We start from the raw sequence: 20,396 nt of genomic DNA, 5'->3' as shown, positions 1-20,396 counted from the left end.
ATCCCATCTTCTCCATTCCAGACAGTATGGGTGGGTGCATGGTGCCCTCTGCTGTCTCACCTTGGGATTTTAAACAGAGCTTTTATAGGATGCATCTCAGCCAGTGGTGGATCTCCTTCAGCCAGCTCGATAGCAGTGATGCCTAGAGACCACACATCACAGCGGGCATCGTACGAGTAATCCAGCTGCTGCTCACATGCAATAACCTGTGGAGAAGACAAAACAAATGTATAGCATTTCAGTCCCACAAACACAATAATGTTAATGTTATTGTGATTCCTGATTGAATCTTTCCTACATTGGTATTGTTTTGTTCCTGTAGATTTATATACAATCTTTAGACATCACTATCGTTGCCACATTAAATTGCTGTATTTTCTCATCAAGGCTATGAAAGGCTCATACGTCACTGTGACAAATCGTGAAAAAACTGTACAGCCACTTTGGCAGACTGAATTTTAATTGGCCTGGAGGCCAGCCTCCCTCTAGCCCAATCATCTCACTTCACTCAAGAATAGCACAAGCAAGGGGCAAACTGGCACTCAGCTATTAACCTTCATATGACCCCCCACTGTGCTCACATGCAGACACACACTTGAGAATGCACATGCACACAAGCATAGAGTCTCTGACACAGGGGAATACATATCATTTAAAATGTAAACTGTACTACTTTAAACAATGCTTTATTAACCCATAGATTTGCACAGGGTGCAGAATGTTTGGGAGAATGGAAAGGAAATGATCCTGGCCAAAATAGAATTGCAATGTGAACTATATCTGCAAGTGCACAGGACGGAAATAGACAGAGTGGGAGGAGATACCTCAGGAGCCATCCAGAAAGGCGTTCCAACTGACGTGTTCCTGCGCAAGCGTGCACTCGACAGCTGAGCTGACACACCTGCAACAGAAACGGTCACAAACCCATCTCAGAGATCATGGTATGGAAATGATATTCATATTCCACAGGGAGAATGGAATGGAATGGAATATATTTCAGTGATCCCACTACCCCTATTGACCTCCACCTCAATAAACATTCATATAACCAACCCTGTTTTTTATAAACTATGCATCAATATAGCCAATGGGTAATCCAATCTAATAGCCATTAATGAGTACACCACTCTGGCAACCTATAGTAAAAAAAAAAAACTAAAATTTGTCAGCCTTCAGCATGTACACCAATCTGGCAGTCTTTAATAAGTAAACTAGTCTGGCAGGCAGTTATGGTATCTAATAAATAGATAAGAAACAAATAATGTATATTGGTTGAACAATCATGTGATTTGAAAAGCAACAATTGACATGCATTGAGGCCAAAACATATAAATATTTATTGATCATAATTTTTCATAAAAAAAATGACTTTTTGAACTTTTAAAACAATTATTTATATTAAAAAATATATTTTTTAAATTATTTATAATTTTGATAATAATATCTAAATCTGATACTTTTATAAAATTGTCATACATTACATAATTTGTCAATCAGGGTTAGTCCTACCCCAAATTCCAGACAGATCTGGCCATGTATTGATTAGATGCCTTTAAATCGTATCGCAGCAGGTTCCGTGGCATCATTAAATCATTCAAATCTTATTGTATCATGTGAAAACTTTATATTTTCACTGCTATTAAGGATATAAAAAAAATACACAGATATCAACATTTAAGCATGAGTACAAAATTTTACATGGCACAACACAATAGTCCTTTACTTTAGCCATTATAATCATTATCATTGCCATCATTGTTGTCATCAAACTCTTCATGCTCATCGTTTATAATGAAAAGGAGCAGCTTTGTCTCACTGCAGGGTTCCATTTCCCACTACACACACACACAGACCCAAAAATGCCTCGAGCAAGCCAAAGTCAATTCCCCCTTACCCACCCCTTTCTCTCTCTCTCTCTATGGCTCACCTCACTTACCTCATTTAAGTACTCTCTGTTTAAGCATGTGTCTGGGTTAGCATTGCACATATAGACACGCAAAAAAGGAGCACAAAACTGAACAAAAGCAAAAGTAAATCATTTTTAAATCTCTATTTAGTCAGTATAGTATGTCCTGTCTATAGGACTGCTTATGATTCTGCTGCTAAATATAGGTGCGTGTACAGTGGAGGACTCTGTAGACCTACATTATGTAGCCACTTATAGACATTCTGTCAGCATGTCTAGGTGAAAAGCTACACAATGCCGCAGGCTCTCAGTACAGACTGAAACACAAATAGCTATTACCAAAATCCACCAGCTTGACTCCTCCATCTGTGGTGAGCAGGATGTTGTTGCCCTTGACATCTCGATGGATTATTCGGTTGCTGTGCAGGTGTTGGAGGCCCTGATGTGGAAAAGCAGAATGTGGAAGAAATGGAAGAGGCTTAAGACATGATCACTGAATAGTGCTGTGATTAGCAGGTATTGTATGATGTATCTATGCAACAGAGGGCTTTTTTTTTTCGTATTGCATAATCATGGTTTATCATACTAATGGGGTTTATTTGGAGTGAAGCCAAATAATTATAATTGGTTAAAGTGAGTAAGTGAGTTTAACCTCCCCTTCCAATAGTTGCTTCATATTATGTAGAAATCATATTTTACAGTTACCTAAATTATTGTTAGTATACCTCATGTTTATGAAAACAGGCATATGAAACCCTTCCACATGATGCCAGTGTCTTTTGACAGACACTCAAATTATTATTATTACTATTATTATTATTATTATTATTATTATTATCTCAAAAGGAAAGACGAGTCAACTGGTAATTAAGACATTACAGTGCTCAATGACGGTTTTATGCACACCATAAAATTTGAGCTAGGGCATCAAATTGGAAAAGTAAGTTTCCACTTTTAATAAAAGCCTAAAATAGGTTATCTGGCACCAAATTAATGAAGAGGAGTTAATGGCCCCAGACGTCTTTGTGAACCGCCTGCACTGGGGTTGGTAGCTTAATTCATATTGCTCCTGTCTCAGTCCATGTGTTCCCTCTGCTCTTTCTACAGCTGTGTCTGCTCCCCTTTTTCTCCCATGGCAGAGTGCTGAGCAAGCCATCTCATCGGCCCCAGCCTTGTGCTGTTGGTGTACTAACTTAGCAGTGAGTGAGTAAGTGTGTGTGTTTCTGTCTTACCAGCAGAGCACCGCAGAGGATGTAAGAGATGACAGGTTCTTCCAGACGTTTTCCCCTCATCAGCAAACCCTTTATCAGTTCTGTTACTGAACCCCCATTACACAGCTAAGAGAGAGAATAAAACACTCATCGACTCCCTATTCATTTCTTTTTCATTATTTATAAGCAGCAGTGAAGCAGCAAACACATACCGTACTTCTGGAGATATATTTTACATTTATCTACTATATCTCCTGGGCTACGCCTAAAAGACGCAATTCTTAAAACACAAAAATAAAATAAAAATAAATAAATAAAATATTTGAATATCGAAGAAGGCGAGGAGGAAGGCGTGTTCGAAAGCAGAGAGAGAAGAGGAAAGGCAAGAGTTTAGGAGTGATAGTAGGGAATGTTGGGACCATGACAGGGAAGGGAAGAGAGTTAGTTGATATGATGCAAAGAAAGAAGGTGGATATACTGTGTGTACAGGAGACCAGGTGGAAAGGTAGCAAAGCTAGAAGCTTAGGATCAGGGTTCAAATTGTTTTACCATGGTGTGGATAGGAAAAGAAATGGAGTAGGAGTTATTCTGAAAGAGGAGTTTGTAAGGAATGTTCTAAAAGTGAAGAGAGTATCCGATAGGGTGAAGCTGAAGCTGGAAATTGAAGGCATAATGTTCAATGTTGTTAGTGGTTATGCCCCACAGGTAGGATGTGAGTTCAAAGAGAAGGAGAAATTCTGGAGTGAGTTAGATGAAGTGATGCAGAGCATCCCCAGAGGTGAAAGAGTGGTGATTGGTGCAGACTTCAATGGACATGTTGGGGAAGGGAACAGAGGTGATGAAAATGTGATGGGCAGGTTTGGTCTTCAGGACAGGAATGTAGAAGGACAGATGGTGGTGGACTTTGCAAAGTAGATGGAAATGGCAGTAGTAAACACTTTCTTCCAGAAGAGGCAGGAACATAGGGTGACATATAAGAGTGGAGGCAGAAGCACTCAGGTCGACTACATCTTGTGTCGACGTTGTAATCTGAAAGAGATCAGTGACTGCAAAGTGTTGGAAGGGGAGAGTGTGGCCAGACAACACAGAATGGTGGTGTGTAAAATAACCCTGGTGGTGAGGAAGGCGAAGAGGACAAAGGCAGAGCAGAGGACAAAGTGGTGGAAGCTGAGAAAGGAAGAATGTTGTGAAGTCTTTAGGGAGGAGTTGAGACAGGCTATGGGTGGTCAGGAGGGGCTTTCAGTTAACTGGACAACTACAGCCAATGTGATTAGAGAGACAGGTAGGAGGGTACTTGGTGTATCATCAGGTAAAGGGAAAGTGGACAAGGAGACTTGGTGGTGGAATGAGGAAGTCCAGGAGTGTACACAGGGAAAGAGGCTAGCTAAGAAGAAGTGGGACTCTGAGAGGACTGAAGAGAGTAGACAGGAGTACAGGGAGATGCAGAGTAAGGTGAAGGTAGAGGTGGCAAAGGCCAAACAAAGAGCATATAAGGACTTGTATGCTAGGCTAGACAGTAAGGAGGGAGAGGTGGATCTGTACAGGAGGTTAGGAAGCTAGGTTAAGGGCAGAGGTGAGCATTTGTGAGCAGCAATATGGTTTTATGCCTAGGAAGAGTACATCAGATGCAGTATTTGCTTTGAGGATGCTGGCGGAGAAGTACAGAGAAGGTAACAGGGAGTTGCATTGTGTCTTTGTAGATTTAGAGAAAGCGTATGACAGGGTGCCAAGAGAGGAGCTGTGGTATTGTATGAGAAGGTCTGGAGTGGCAGAGAATGTTATGTTAGAGTGGTGCAGGAATGTATGAGAGCTGTAAGACAGGGGTGAGATGTGCTGTAGGTGTGACAGAAGAGTTCAAGGTGGAGGTGGGTCTGCATCAAGGATCGGCTCTAAGCCCCTTTTTGTTTGCTCTGGTGATGGACAGGATGACAGATGAGGTAAGACAGGAGTCTCCATGGACTCTGATGTTTGTAGATGAAATTGTGTTTTGTAGCGAGAGCAGGGAACAGGTGGAGGAAAATTTGGAGAGGTGGAGGTATGCTCTGGAAAGCAGAGGAATGAAGGTTAGCCGCAGCAAGTCAGAATACATGTGTGTAAATGAGAGGGACCCAAGAGGATCGGTGAGGCTACAGGGAGCAGAGGTAAAGAAGGTGCAAGATTTTAAGTAGGGTCAACGGTCCAGAGCAACGGAGAGTGTTCAAAGGATGTGAAGAGGCGGGTACAGGCAGGTTGGAATGGGTGGAGAAAAGTGTCAGGGGTGTTGTGCGATAAAAGAGTATCAGCGAGAATGAAAGGAAAGGTGTACAGGATTCTGAGGTTGGAACTGCCAGGCAGGAGGTCTAGAGGAAGACCAAAGAGGAGATTTATGGATGTAGTGAGAGAGGACATGAAGTTAGTTGGTGTAAGAGAAGAGGATGCAGAGGATAGGGTTAGATGGAGGCAAATGATTCGCTGTGGCGACCCCTGAAAGGGGACAGCCGAAAAACAAAGAAGAAGAAGAAATAAAATATTTGAATAATTTATTCAACAATAAAAGAAGTCCTAGTGGAAACCTATTGCAATGTTCTACTTAAGGGTTCATCAATATGGACAAAACCCTAGAAGGAACCAGTTAAAAAAAAAAATTATATTATATAATATTAGTAGTCTTTTTAGTTATTGTGGTTATTTGAACATGATTAAATTTAAGAGGGAAAAAACAGCATCCAACCTCTAGAACCAGCCACAGCTGTCCTCCAGTGAACTCATCAGCTTTATAGAACATGCCGAGAAACTTTACCACATTAGGATGGTTTGAAAGAGAGCGTAATATGTTGTACTCAGCCTCAATCTCCTCATCAACATCCTGAAGAAAGAGGATAAAAAATTCTGCTTACAACACTTTTTTCATAAACATTTATGTATGCATTTTTCATTGATGTGATGCACTGGTCATTCAGTACATTCAGGAATCTTAATCATTTTAAAACCATGCTTAAAACAAATAAAAATTATTTTATTTTATAATTTGTAATAGTGAGCGATGAATATTAAGTAGTACCTGCTGATTTATTGTTTTGTACTTGTACAGCACTTTGGTCAACTAAAGTTGTTTTAAATGTGCTTAAGAAATAAATTTGATTGATTGATTGATTGATTGATTCAAGTCATCAGCTGACTTTATTTTATTGTCACATAACTGAGTCTAGACCTGACCAACTGAAGCAACCCAAGATCATAACACCTCCATAGGCTTCTACCACTTGTGGCCACTATATATGATGTCTACATCTCTTCATGGGCTTCTCTTCTTACCATGACGTGCCCATTGCTCTGGAACAGGCTCAATCTGGACTCATCAGACCACTCAACCTTTACCCATTGCTCAATGTCTAATATATAATATTATAATCCCTAGCAAAACACATTTGTTTAGTCAAATTGATGTCACACTTGTCAAACTGTATACTGTATGTGGAAATGCTCTTACACTCACTATTTAACATTTAGTCACATATTTTACCATGCATTTTTACTAAGCGTTTAAGAAATCTCCATTCCAGATTTTTTTTTTTCTGGCCACATTTCTTCCACAAAGTTGAAGGTGCAGCACAGTTCTTTCAGGTTCTAATAATGTTCTACTGACTTACAGATGTTTATCTAAAACCACTGCTAAATGACACACATTGGATTTTTATTTATTTATTTATCTAAATTTCTTATAACACTTGCTTAGTGACTGTGAAGGTCTTAAGTCCTTGAGAGTCGGAACTGATTTTATAGCAGAACAGTAGTTAACAGAGCATAATAACCAAATAATTAAAAACTTAATCAATGTTAATAAAACAGTAACTGGAGTATATCCTGGCCCTTGTCCTCTTTGACTTTTGTAAAAGTATCATCAGTACTTGTAGAACTTTTTGCTTAATTTTTTTCCATTAAGTGTTTTTTGTGTATACTTTAACTCTAAAATAGATCACTGAATATGAGTTGTTCATATTACTGTACTTAAAATCTACCAGTTTACAGTCAACACTTTCTAATACACACTTTTCTCATTCAGTCCCTTAATGACTTACATTAACAGGATCCAGAACTTTCACAGCTGCTTGACTTCCATCTTTCTTGTTGATGACTTTGTAGACTTTGCCATAGGTCCCCTCCCCAATGGTCTCCACGATATCCCAGTCGTTAGAGGGGTGCTCCAGTCCCTCCAGCCTGATCATACTGGACTTGTAGGGATACAGCCCATACAGTGATTTCCTGAACACAACAAACACACATAATCTCATCACAGCTCCAGTCTGAGTCACATCAGAGATTATCTCATACAGACAGATCAGAAAATAACAGGGAGATAAAGGAGCTTTTACAGTTACATCAGACAAACAATAAATACTCACGAGGAGAACAGATGCAAGGTTTCAATCAATGCTTCTAATTGTTTCACTACAGTATTTTAGGTGACCATAGCAGAAGACAGAAGTGAAACCAAGGTCATCACCCAAGAGAGAACAGCAAAGACCCAGAGGGAGATACAGAATGCTCACAGAGCTTTGCCTTAACATTAAGAGCTCAGCAATCCTTTCGAGACTATTGGATTTGAGGAAGATTACCTCTCCCTTAAAGTGTAGTGTCTCTTGAGCCGAGTCTTAAAATCTACTTACATTCTTCACTCCCTTCCCAAGTAAGACAAAGCATCCTCCCTTAATACAATTTCTTAATGCCAACTGAATGCTGCAACACTAAAGTGAACAATGTGTCTAGGGACTGAGGCTTGTCCTGAAGTAAGGTAAAGCTTAGAAGAGTGCACAAAGTCAGACAGGGCCTTAGATAGATGAGTGTCATTCCGAAGTTAGCTCCACATTATTTGAGTCAGTATAAAACTTATCCAACCTGTGAGAGCAAATGACATCTCAAACCAACAGGACGTGACTGTTACGTTACACAACATGTGAAATGTAATTCCAAATAAACCAGTGATGCATTTGTCTACTGCTAAAGATGCAGCACATTTTGAAACTACGTTCTTGGATTTGTATGATGTATATGTGCACGGATACGCAACCCTGCACTAGAGACGCATTTACTTAGGACGCAGGTTGAAGTGGAGAAGGTAAATGGTGCACGCTCAGCGACGCAGGCAGAATTATGAATCACTATGGCAGACAGTGAGTGATGGTGGGTGTTGTACCCTGAGAGATGGATATTTCATAGTTCTCATTTATTTGCTGAAAGGGACATGGTAAGTGCAGCCTAACCTATGACAGATGTCTCTAATGGGTCCATTTTTAGCTGGAAATAAACATTTACCAGTTCTCCACAGGCAGTCCAGAAAACACACAATGTCCTCAAAGCAAAACCCATTAAGTACAGTACATGAGGAGGTCTAAAGTCCTTTTGAGCAAATGTAAACATGCTTAGCAGCAAAACAAATTAAACTCCTGTAAATGAAACAAAATTAATGTGTAAGGGCTGTATCAAATGAAATACAAAAGTGGACATATCTTTTTTTTTTTGGTAGAACATATCGGTAAAGCAATTCTTCCTTCTTATAAAGGTACTACCAAACATAGTCTCTATCACAAGCGATGCGTTTGTGCCATCACTGAACCCAATTCCCTTTGTGGCAGATGATGACGTCCCACTGCTCTACAGAATGGATACAGAAATGACACGATTGACAAGGGCAAGTATAGACATAGTTTAAAGGAGAGTAAACCAGCATAGAAGAGACACCACGCAGTGGGAGACCCTCAGCTGCGAAAAAGGAGGATTCAAAATTTGGGTTCAATTAAGGTGACAGCATCAGTTGTGATGAGACAGGGGTAGCTGCAGATCGGAGTAATGGGCGTGCCGAAAGGTCTTTATAACTGGTCGCGCAAGTTGTCTGTTTCGCACAAAGGCTAATATTAAACGCTATTGTTCTTTCTAATGCGTTTAAGTAATGCAGCCAACATAATCCTCTATATTAAAATTCCATTATTTTCCTGTAAAATATCGATATTGCAAATATTCCTTTCTAAACATTCTACTGCGGGTTACTGACGTCATCCTCGAGCGTTTAAGCCATGGTCGTGGCTAAAAGGGATATATAGCTCCGACCGGAAAAAAAAAAGTTTTACTGTTGTATAGTAGAAGAAAATAAAACGTTAGATTGATGTGCCCAATAGAGCTCGAGCTGTATTCCTTCTAGCCTTAACTGTATCAAACCCATAATCAAAATCAAATTACAATTATTTAAAAGAATATAGTACCACAAGCTGTTCATAAATTTTTTTATGTAATTTTTATATTTTTGCAATACAATAAGTTACAGAATTAGTCATTTAGAATGTTTTGAACTGACAGTTGTTTTTCTGTAGTTTTACTAAAAGTGCATGAAAACTTAAAAGACATTGCCTGATAAGGACAAATATGGTTCATAAAACACCACAATAAGGAGGAGTACAGTTTAGTAACAGTTGAAGGGGCACGAATTTAGTAAACAGACACAATTTTAGCCAATAAAATATTTATTTAGTTCCAAATGTGGAGGCAGAGCTGCTCCGTTTAAGAGCTTGTCTTCACAAGCAAAAAAAAAAAAGAAGAACCCCTCGACCCAATCTGCTCATTCATTCAGGCTGTAGTAGCAGTCCATTGAACAGAATCCGTCAAACTCTCTGTCAGAATAAAATGCTGTGAACACTCCTTTCCGTCCGATGCCAAAGTAATGTGTTTGTCGACAACAATTAAACGAACAATCAAATGACGAAAATAAAGGAAAAAATTATTTATACTGACTAACCACGCCAAGCCTTACCGCCATGTTCTTCCACGCTAAACTAAAGGTACTTACATATAAATAGGATTACACGCCCCCTACCATTCGACACGCCCCCTACCATTCGACACGCCCCCTACCTTTCGGCACGCCCCCTACCTTTCGACACGCCCCCTACCTTTTGGCACGCCCCCTACCTTTCGGCACGCCCCCTACCTTTCGGCATGACTTTTGCTCCAGCCTGCAGTTATCCCTACTTGATTGTAATGGAGTCTATGTTAAGTAAAACCCCTGAGTTATTTTACCAACAAGTACAGTTGAACAGCCTATAGTCAGGCCTGGACAGACCATAGGGCATACCGGGCAATGCCCGGTGGGCCGACGCACATTTTTGGGCCTGTGCTGTCAGTCATAATTTAATATTTTTTAAAAAGTTTATTAGACCAATTTATTTATTACCGCAACGGTAGAGTATCTGAGACACGAATCGCGGCCCATTGGTTGACTGTCTTAGAGGACATTGAGCTAGTCCAATGAAATCTCAGGCCACGCCCTGCCTCCCTCCTGGGCAGGCCTCATCTCCCCTTGACAAAATCTGCTATTTAGAGTTCGAGTTTGAGATGAGTCCTTCTATAACAATGGATAAACCAGAAAAAGAGAAAAAGAGCAAGGGGGGTGCAGAGAAGCTGCGGGAGAAAAGACGCAAAAGGCTAAAAGTGGAAGCAGCAAAATGTGCGAAAATCACAATTGCACCAGCAGCTGCAATTGAACGTGTGGTGGTGGCAAACTTTTTTAACATCTAACAACAGTGCAGAGGCAGTGCAGAGTGCTCAGGCTGCCGGAGAGTAACAGAGTAGCAGAGTAACGTCACACAGATGAAGAAGGAGTAGTTATTAAAATTGATTCGGAGGAGGAGGAGGAGGAGGAGGAGGAGGTGAGAGACGTGAGCCAGCAGGGACAAATTGAGGAAGGCTTCAGAATAGCTACGAGTCCGGTAAGAAGTAGCTGAAATGTTGGCAGAGTGAAGGGAGGGACATTTATGTAGGGAAGACAGAGGGCTTTTTGGGGTGCGTGTGTGTCACTCATGCATGTGAGTGTTTGCGACAACCTGCACCACTAGCCTACCTAGCTGCTACTCGCAAATAAACCGTCTGCCAATTAGGTACATTGCCATCCACATCACATTAACGAGTGGTCTTACGTCTGTCACGATTGATCGAAATTGTTGTCAATCTTCACACAGTACAAGAAATAAACCCCCAGAGCTATATAAATGACACGGCTGACTATCGGATTTCTAGGTAGACACACGTAGGCCTACACACACGCAGAATGATGATAGCCCATGAAATTAACAATGAAAATGTTAAGTGTAGCCTACATCTTTACTAAACAGTAAACTATCTGAAGGATTTGTAGGATAACACTGTGCAAATGCTCAATTTATTGCAGTCAGACTTAAAAACATTTAATAGTAGACTATTTGTTTTGTGCAGAACTTAATCCTTGCTAGGTTGGAGGTCACTCCAACGTGTGTGTGTGTGTGAGAGAGAGAGAGAGAGAGAGAGAGAGAGAGAGAGAGAGAGAGAGAGAGAATTGCTTATAAAAGACGGTATAATAACAATAATAATAATAATTTTTTATCAAGGTTATGTTGAGTTTCAATAAACTATTTGAAAATATGTCAGATAATAGTCTTAAAACTGTGAACTTAGTCACAGAATGTCTCGGATACAATTGTTTTTGTAAGAGGGTCATGTTGCTCGCAGCATCTGTGGGAGCACAGTGACACGATCATCCGATATCCTGATATTAACTTTCACAAACCCACAGGCAACACTCCACATGCACCATAAACCCCAACAACAACACCAAAAAAACCTTAAATCTAACACTTTTTGATCCAAAGGTTACAGGTGCATAAACAGTAACCATTCTAGTCAAGCAGATTCTCTTCCACCTTTCAAACGAAACAAACAATCTCCTTATTTTCTATTATTTTTATGCCAAGTGGAAGCAGAAAATCTATTATCTTAATGTTTCTACAAATGAAACGCACTATATCTTCTTGAAAATTAAAGCAGTTCATGTAAACTTTGCATACTGTAATACACACTACATAATACATATACTGTAATAATAGCATCAACTGATATTAATATATCCTTCATTAATCCTTACCTACACAATACAATTTTGAAAGATACTTACAAAATTTTACATATTTAAAAAAAAACGTGAGGAGGTCCAAATAATAACCGAGAGTTCCTAACCTCACTATCGTTTAATTAAACAAACACATGGTAGATTAGAATAGTTTAAGATTTAAAACAAAAAGAGAGACAACACACCTTATTTTTATCAAGTTCTTCTCTACCACGTTGCTGAAATGGCTGTATGCATGTCTGTGTATCTTAGGTGAAAATGTGTCAAGCCGAAATCATGCAATCAGCTTTCATGAATAGTTCATTAAATTGTAATGTGAAATGTGATCATCTTTTAAATATTCAAAGGAGAGATGTAGCCAGTCATAAAAGAGCATAATATGGTACACTCAGGTTACTTAAAAATACGGATGCACACACACCGGAACGCTAATTTCCATATGAAATGTTTACAAGAAATGCAGTTGACATTTGATGTAGTAAGCATGTGTGATATACTATAGATAAATAGTGTAGACAATGTGTCCAGAATACTGTGATCTAAAACTGCTAAATCAGCTGTACTGAACTGCCTTAATATAAAATGTTAAAGTGTAAAATATGCTTACAGTTTTTCCAAGCATCAGCTAAAACACATAAGGCATTCAAGATCCACTTTATGTTGTTTTGTGACACTATGATCTAAACAAATATCTCATATCAATACTGTATATTAAAGATGCATCAATATTTTTAGCGTTCAGCTTCCACCTGCAGCCTGCTGACAAATGTGCATTTAAAAATGTTTATACTGTATTGCATGCCATCCACACTCACAAAAGCTCCTAGACTGACTACACCCAGAGACTCCACTCCTGTGATAAACAGTGGCCATGTTGCTATGAGCTCAAGTCCAGGGAGAATACACACGAAGAATGAAGAACAGGTGGGAAAAGGACCTGGGTGAAAACAACGGCACATCTCTGTCCCACAGTAAATTTCATTCTCTCTTTCAGTCAGCATCATTTAGGATTAAACATGATGCCATGACATACTCAATGACTCAGTCCTGGTCACATGCTACTGTATACTAATAAGCTGTAGTATGTGATGTGATAGAAGTGTAGTATGTGATGTAATAGATGATAGTGTCTATTCAAAAAAATATAAAAATAAATACACCCTGTGCCTCATCATTGAATGAGTTATGCATGGCAAATAACTTCTATAAATTCTAAAATTGTTGGTATTTTTCATGGAAATGAGAAAAAAATATGATGCAAGGATATTTTGAGCATTTTAGCATACTAGCATACTAAGATACAGTATATGGCAAGTGATGAGTAGTGTGTGTGATCATTATGGCGACTGACACACACACGCACACAGACTCCTCCTAATTTTGCCTTCACAGACACACACACACACTACTCTACACACACACTGCTCTGTCGTGATTCTTTTCAAAGGTAAAATGCAGTTTAATTTGTTTGATTTTTACTTTACAGCGGTGATTCCGTTAGTGTGTCGCTCAATCAAGTATCATTAGAAAGATTTGTTGTTAATTTTTCCGATAAAACAGTGTTTCTGTTGTGTGCGCCTGTGTGTGAAAAGAGTGGAGGAAGGGTGTGTAAGATGAGATGGGGGGAGGGGCTTTTTTCTTTAACCTCTCACACACATACACAGTGCCTTCGCGCACAAATGGAAACAGTTATCCGTCAGGATTTATTTTTACTTTTTTTAAAATGTAAAGTGCAGGTTAATTTGTTTTATTTTTACTTTATATTTTGTGTTGATTATTTTTATGTATTTATTTTTTTGGGCTGTGGAACGAATAATTAGAGTTTCCATTATTTCTTATGGAAAAATTTGATTTGGTTTACAAGTGTTTTGGAATGGAATGAGTTATGCTCGTAATCCTAGGTTTCACTGTATAAGGTTTTGTCCCTGAAGTTGAAGTGTTGGTTAGAACCTGACAAAATGTTCCAAGGAAAGAAACCCAGTAAACTGGTTACTAGCCTCAGTGACGCATATGAGAAGTGAAGGCTGGCCTGTGTAGACCGATCCAATGAAGTAGAGCTACTGTAAAAAAAAAAATAATAAAAATAAAAAAAACAATGAAGATAATCCTGGATTGGATAAAAATGTGTTAGAACACACAGTGCATTGTGGTTACTGACCAGGGCCTACCTCAAAAAAAAATTATTTAGCAATTATTTAGCTGCTGTCAGTCACTTTACATGCTATAAGGATCTTTAACCTTTTTCAGCACAAAAGCATGACCTGGAGGGTCATATCAGCATGGCTATGATGCCGTCCTAGGGACGGAGTATCACTTCCAGTACAATTGGCTAGTGCCTCTGTGACTGACCAGAGAGAAAAAAATACGCTGTCCCTCCCATCAGTATGGCTGATTGTGATCCCATGGACCTTAGCTACAGGTGGCTGTCATCACTTCTATTTTGCCACTGGTTAGCACATAAGCTCTTATTTTCTCCCCTCAAAAAAGTTTCTGAGTAGATCGATGTTTTCTTTTTTTTGACAGTTTTCTTACGTTTAAAAAAAAATATATATATATATAATTATTTAAAAAAAGGGGGGAGGGGCGATCTGAGGTGCGTCAGCTGAAGATCATAGTGTAGCGCTCAGTGCTAGTAATTTTACACCTGGCAGCTTCTTTTCATTCATTAAAACATAATCAATTACTATAAATAGTAAGCAACCGGGGACACGGCACCTCAGCATGGGGTTATGGCACAGGAGAAAGATTATACTAGAGTGTTAGAGACTGAGAAAGAGAGTGGGATATCCGGGATAAAAGATTTCAGTCAGTACTATAGTATGCAGAGAGGATAAAGACAGATAGAAAAAGGACTAATAACTTATAAAGGTAAGAGCATGCCAGTTCCGTGAAATACAGGGATGGTTAGGGTGTGGGATTAATTACACAGCTAACAGAATAAACTTGACAGAACAAGACATGGGCATTTGATTTAACTGTTTGTTTAAGGATTATTAGAACACTGCATTATTACAGAAACAAAATACAATTGGAATGATACAGTAATTATTACCACCAATTCATTAAACCATAGATATTTAACCATGTGCTGTGACTTTTTTTGTGTTTTTGGTTTTGATTGGTTCTTTCTAAAATAACTTTGGTGAATGTGTTAGTATTTGCATTGCTTTTCTGTGTGTGTTTTTGGATTTGCAGCATGTTTCTGTAATGTTTGTGCTTAAACTTTTGCATGTTATTTGTCTCTAGGGGCCACCATATGAATGCCATTAGCCATGTAAATGATCCAATTATTCATCCCTGTACTATATTATCGTTATCCCTGTGGATAATTATAAAGGATTTTTTTCTTTGATGGCCAGGACATATTTCCCAACTACAAGTTGAAGACTAATTGGGCTCAAACTGTAAAGGAGCATGCAGACTAGTTTAGATCCCAGAGTCCTGACCTTAACCCCATTGAAAGTTTTGGTGATATACTAGAGAAGTGGAGGAGTGTTTGACTCTCCCGTCATCCATACAAGATCTCACAACTCTCACTCACTCATTGTTTATACCGCTTAATCCACTATTCAGTTTCGCAGGGGGCCTGGAGCCTGTCCCAGGAGACTTAGGGCACGAGGCAGGGTACACCCTGGACAGGGTGCCAATCCATCACAGGGCACACACACATTCATTTACACACGATGGGCAATTCGGGAATGCCAATTAACCTGACCTGAATATCCACCGGAATACCTGGAGGAAACCCACCAAGCACGGGGAGAACATGCAAACTCCATGCACACAGAGACAGGAGTCGAACCTGTCTATACAAGATCTCGTCAAAAAGTTTACTCAAGTCAGAAGCATAAGGTTGGCATTGCATAAGGTTGTCGAAACAATGCCATGGTCAATGTACACCATAATTTAAGGTAAAGGGTTTTTTGACCAAGCAGTGTAGATCCCCTTTGCTGTGTAATTATTTTAAGGAAATGTATAAGATCCCTGATCAGAAGCTGTTATTTTTACTGTGGGTTAGTGTGGATATGAGTTGCTCTGCTGCCATATGATTACTGCATGAATGTGAAGATGTACAGTACATGTGTTTCTATTAAAGTGAAGAGTGAGTGTGTAAATATGTTTCATTTAAATAATGAATAGCTTTGGGACAAACTTTGCACACTGTTAATTTATCAGTCTCTGCTTTTCTCTCTCACCATATCCTGCCGTGAAGATGGTATAATTCTTTCCCTTCCGTTGAAGCCAGCCTATGCATGGAATGATAAGAATAAAAAACACACAACATGCCCTTACTGATAGCTACCACTTTGCACATGGGGCGGAAAACAAGTAACACTGAGTCATGCATTTGTGGACCTAAAACACAGGACACCACACACAGTAATGACAGCCAATCCTGCCTCTCATTACATACTTACCTTGTAGTTTGACTCCTCTTACATACTGTATGCGCCCCAAATGCAGACATTATACCTAGTAGAGTAGCACTATTTGTTCTCTTGATCCTCTCATGCACAAAATCTCATGACGCCTCTTGGTTAACTAAATAAGAAGAATGTCCCATATATATCCTGTATTCAGGGTCGCAGGGGGCCTGGAGCCTATCCTAGACTTGGGGCACGAGGCGAGGTACATCTGGACAGGGTGCCAATCCATCACGAGGGCACGCACATATACACACTCACTTACACACTACGGGCAATTTGGGAACCGATATTGGTTATATTAGATATATGATAATATAGGATATAGGATTGGATATTGGATAAGATTGGATAAGGAGGGGCCTTTAGCAGATCACATGCCAAACAATTGGGGCAGGATAGCAGATGAAGGCACCTTTCCTATTTCAGATAAGTTGTAATAAGATGCCATTGTTCATGTCATGTTCAACTAATCAGATGCGACCTCACCATTCAACCAATCACAGCCCTCCAGGAGCGCAGCACTCAAGTAGCTTGGCTTTGCACACTGGTTAATTACAACGGAAATCCCATCAGTAGAATAGAATGCACGTGTAAGTTATTATTTTATTCCGTAATGTTTCATTAATGACTTTTGCCGAAAATAACACAGCTAACCACTTTATCATTTTTATAAACACTTCACCCTCATTACATATTTGTCACAGTTTTTCATTTTTTTGAAACAATGCAATGACTCAGCATAGTAAAAATAGCATGTGACTGACTACCATTTGTACCATTTAAGTGGTGAATTGATCATTTCTTATGACTTTATAAACTGGTGTTTGGTCCGTTTGAACTTACAGCGGCTGCAATGAATACATACAGTATAGCATGTTGTACTTTACGTAACAACTATGTTGTAACAATGTGGTTTGAAGAAGATATGCAGCATGATTCAAAACATTTATTTTAAACAATATAACTTACTGTCTGTCCATTAAAATACATCTTTTCTTTTTTAATAATTTAGAAATCTCTCCAGCAGTATGTTCTTCAACAACTTCATGATCGTTTGGTTCATGTCCTGGAGACACAGCCACTGAACATTGACTACCTACAGTTTATTTGCAGACAGGAGCTAGTGGTTATTAGTGCCCTGGATGAAATGATACATATTCCAGAAGATGTCATGACAGCACTGTCAAATCTAATACAGGCAACCTCATACAGCGTCAGTGGATCAGACAAATATAAATATAGATATATAAAAGATTGCAGTAAGATGCTGTACTCTGACAAGTTTTGCCAGCTACTATGTAATACTGGTGTTATTTTATTGTATCAATTAACTCTCGTCACCTGTTGAAACAGTCTTTTATAATTATTGATAATTCACACTCAGCTGCATGAATGGATAAATTGAGAGCCATGATATAACTGATACGACTTTTATTTAAAGCAAAAGTTGCTTTCGAAATGTTATAAATTTTCAAAAACTCTATTTTGGTTTGTATTGTAGACATTAGTGTTTATAGCAGAAATACAAACTTTTATCCCAGTACCTCTGATAATTTGAATTATCGTAAGAAAATCATATTGTAAGAAATAATGGTGACTGAAGAGAGAGTTTGTGAAGCTGTTTAATAATACCTATAAATGACACCCGCTCTCTGGCTCAGTGACAAAGCAAATTTGAAGTCGTGCAGCTTTAATTCATTATGTTATACACTGTAAACCCTAATGTTGTCTTTACTTATACAATCAAGTAATGTTGACTAAACATTACTTAAAATTTTGCATTTTGGACCCATCACTTAAAAATATAAGTTCATTTAACTTATTTACCATCAAAATGCATAAACTTAAGATTTCAAGTGTTGTGAGCTCAAAATCATGATTAATCCTTTGGGGGAAAAAATTGAAAATTTTCAAAAGGTCAATTTTCACAAATGTGAATGTGGCGTGGGCGGGGCGGCGGCTGACGACCAGCATGCTTTGCGGGGATGTCGGTGTGTTCACCATGTTGAGGAAGGGTGTTTGGGTTAGTGGCTTCGGCCCTGTTTGTGTGTGTGGGTAAGGGGTGACGTGTGAAATGTGCTCCGGTTCATGCTGAGGCTGAATTAATAAAAAAATCTAAGCTTAAAAATGCTGTTCATTGTTTTATTTCAGTTCGGTGTGCACAAAGCTTGCAGTCAAATATAAGAACATTGTTTAACAGGTTTAAGTTACATTTTCATGTTGAGTTAACTTAAATATATAAGTACACTTAAAAAAAATTTATACCAAGTGAACGCAATTTTTTAAGTACATTAAATAAGTGCTAAGTTTGTTGAACTGAATGATTTAAGTACAGTCTACAAAACCGCCAAGTTAAATAAACTTAAATATGCAAGTTTTGGAAGATTCCATTACTCAATTAAATTGAGGCAACGAGTTTACTCAATCAATTTAGTCCAATTAACTTATTAGGGTTTTCAGTGTACACATTTGAGCTGTTAATGAATCTGGTTGCATTTAGATATGAGAATACCCTATGACCCATAGAAACATCTATTCTCCAAATTAAAAACTGTAACTGTCTTGATTGACAAACATGTAATGAGGGTGAAGTGTTTATAAAGAAGATAAAGTGGTTATCTGTGTTATTTTTGGCGAAGTCCTCTAGTAAAATATTATGAAATAGAGTAATAACTTAGACGTGAATCCTGTTTTTGGTTTACATTTCCATTGTAATTAACTCAGATTGCGCAAAAGGTGTGCAAAGCTGAGCTACTTGAGTGCTGCGCTCCTGGAGGGCTGTGATTGGTTGAATGGTGATGCCGCATCTGATTGGTTGAAGAGTATGAGTGACCCACATTGCTGCCAGCAAAGTCTCAATAATATACACACACACACACACAATCCAGGGCGATTCACACGAAAGATGATTTTCACATTTCCATTCCATGAAACACTCGTGCATTGCATTGCGTTTTGCATTTGTAAAACGTATATTATGAATATATATATTTATTTTGTGCACGCGAGTTGTTTTTTTGTGAATGTTTTTTTTTTTTCATGCACATAAATTGGGTTTGATGCATGTGAATTAGGATACGCATGTGTGCATCGTTTTTTTTTTTTTGTGAATTATTAATGAGACTATTTTGCTTCCATATATTTCGAGTATTTCTGCTGAAATGCTATTTGGTTTCCCCAAACACAGCACTGTTCATTTAGGCCAAACAACTCCACTTTGGAGTTGCCATAGGACATTGTTCTAGAAGCCTTGTACTTTGTTTAGATGCAGGTTTGTGAACCAGTCTTGTGTCCATGTCCTTTTTAGACACAAGAAGCTTTCTCCTGGCAACCCTTCAAAACAAACCTAAACGAAACTTGTTCAGTCAAATTCCAAATTCAAATTTGAAAGAGTCTTCTTCTAATTGTGCCGTCATAGACTTTAACTTGATCAGTGAGGCCTATAGGGTCTTAGACAGACACACAGACACACACCTGAGCATGTGAAAGTGCTGGGACGTCCAATCTTGGGAAAATAGGCAACTGTCTTGAGTGCTTTCCCATTGTGAATAATATTTCTCACTGCAGAACATTAACCTCCAAATTGTTTGGAAATGGTTTTATCCCCCTTTCCATATTGATGTGCATCAACAATTACATTTTACTAATACCATTGTTTATGTCTTTTACTCTTGCATTGTGTCAACAAACACCCAAACTGCAGCAAAAATAAAATTAACGGAAAATGATATTATAATGGGGAAGAATAAGAGATTTAAAATACGGTGGTCCTTGAAATACTTAAGATTGAGAGCAAATCAAGGTCACAACAGTAAACATACTGTAAATAATGACAGAATAATGATAATACAAAAGAAATATAAAAGACTTGATATCATAACTTATAATTAACTATAATTAATACGTCTATAGTTAAATTACAGTATAATTCAAATATCCCCCAC

The 20,396-nt window shown here is 38.6% G+C and overlaps 1 protein-coding gene across 4 annotated transcripts in view; it reads right to left on the bottom strand.

Moving 5' to 3' along the window:
* Positions 1-20,396, bottom strand: part of myo3b (myosin IIIB) — an 89,108-nt gene that overhangs the window by 66,827 nt on the left and 1,885 nt on the right. For 3 of the 4 annotated variants that reach the window (XM_053496648.1, XM_053496649.1, XM_053496651.1), the window contains exons 4-10: positions 16,222-16,272; positions 7,176-7,359; positions 5,828-5,962; positions 3,139-3,243; positions 2,246-2,345; positions 825-901; positions 61-206 (exon numbers count right to left, since the gene is read on the bottom strand). In XM_053496648.1, the coding sequence (XP_053352623.1) occupies positions 61-206; positions 825-901; positions 2,246-2,345; positions 3,139-3,243; positions 5,828-5,962; positions 7,176-7,359; positions 16,222-16,272 (798 nt within the window). The remainder of the gene's footprint in view (positions 1-60; positions 207-824; positions 902-2,245; positions 2,346-3,138; positions 3,244-5,827; positions 5,963-7,175; positions 7,360-16,221; positions 16,273-20,396) is intronic. The other variant, XM_053496650.1, reaches the window with a different exon arrangement.

This window comes from Clarias gariepinus, chromosome 5 (genome assembly GCF_024256425.1).
Source record: "Clarias gariepinus isolate MV-2021 ecotype Netherlands chromosome 5, CGAR_prim_01v2, whole genome shotgun sequence".
Lineage (NCBI taxonomy): Eukaryota > Metazoa > Chordata > Actinopteri > Siluriformes > Clariidae > Clarias > Clarias gariepinus.
The sequence above is the reverse complement of the archived record's forward strand: the minus strand, read 5'-3'. Positions and strand labels throughout refer to the sequence as shown.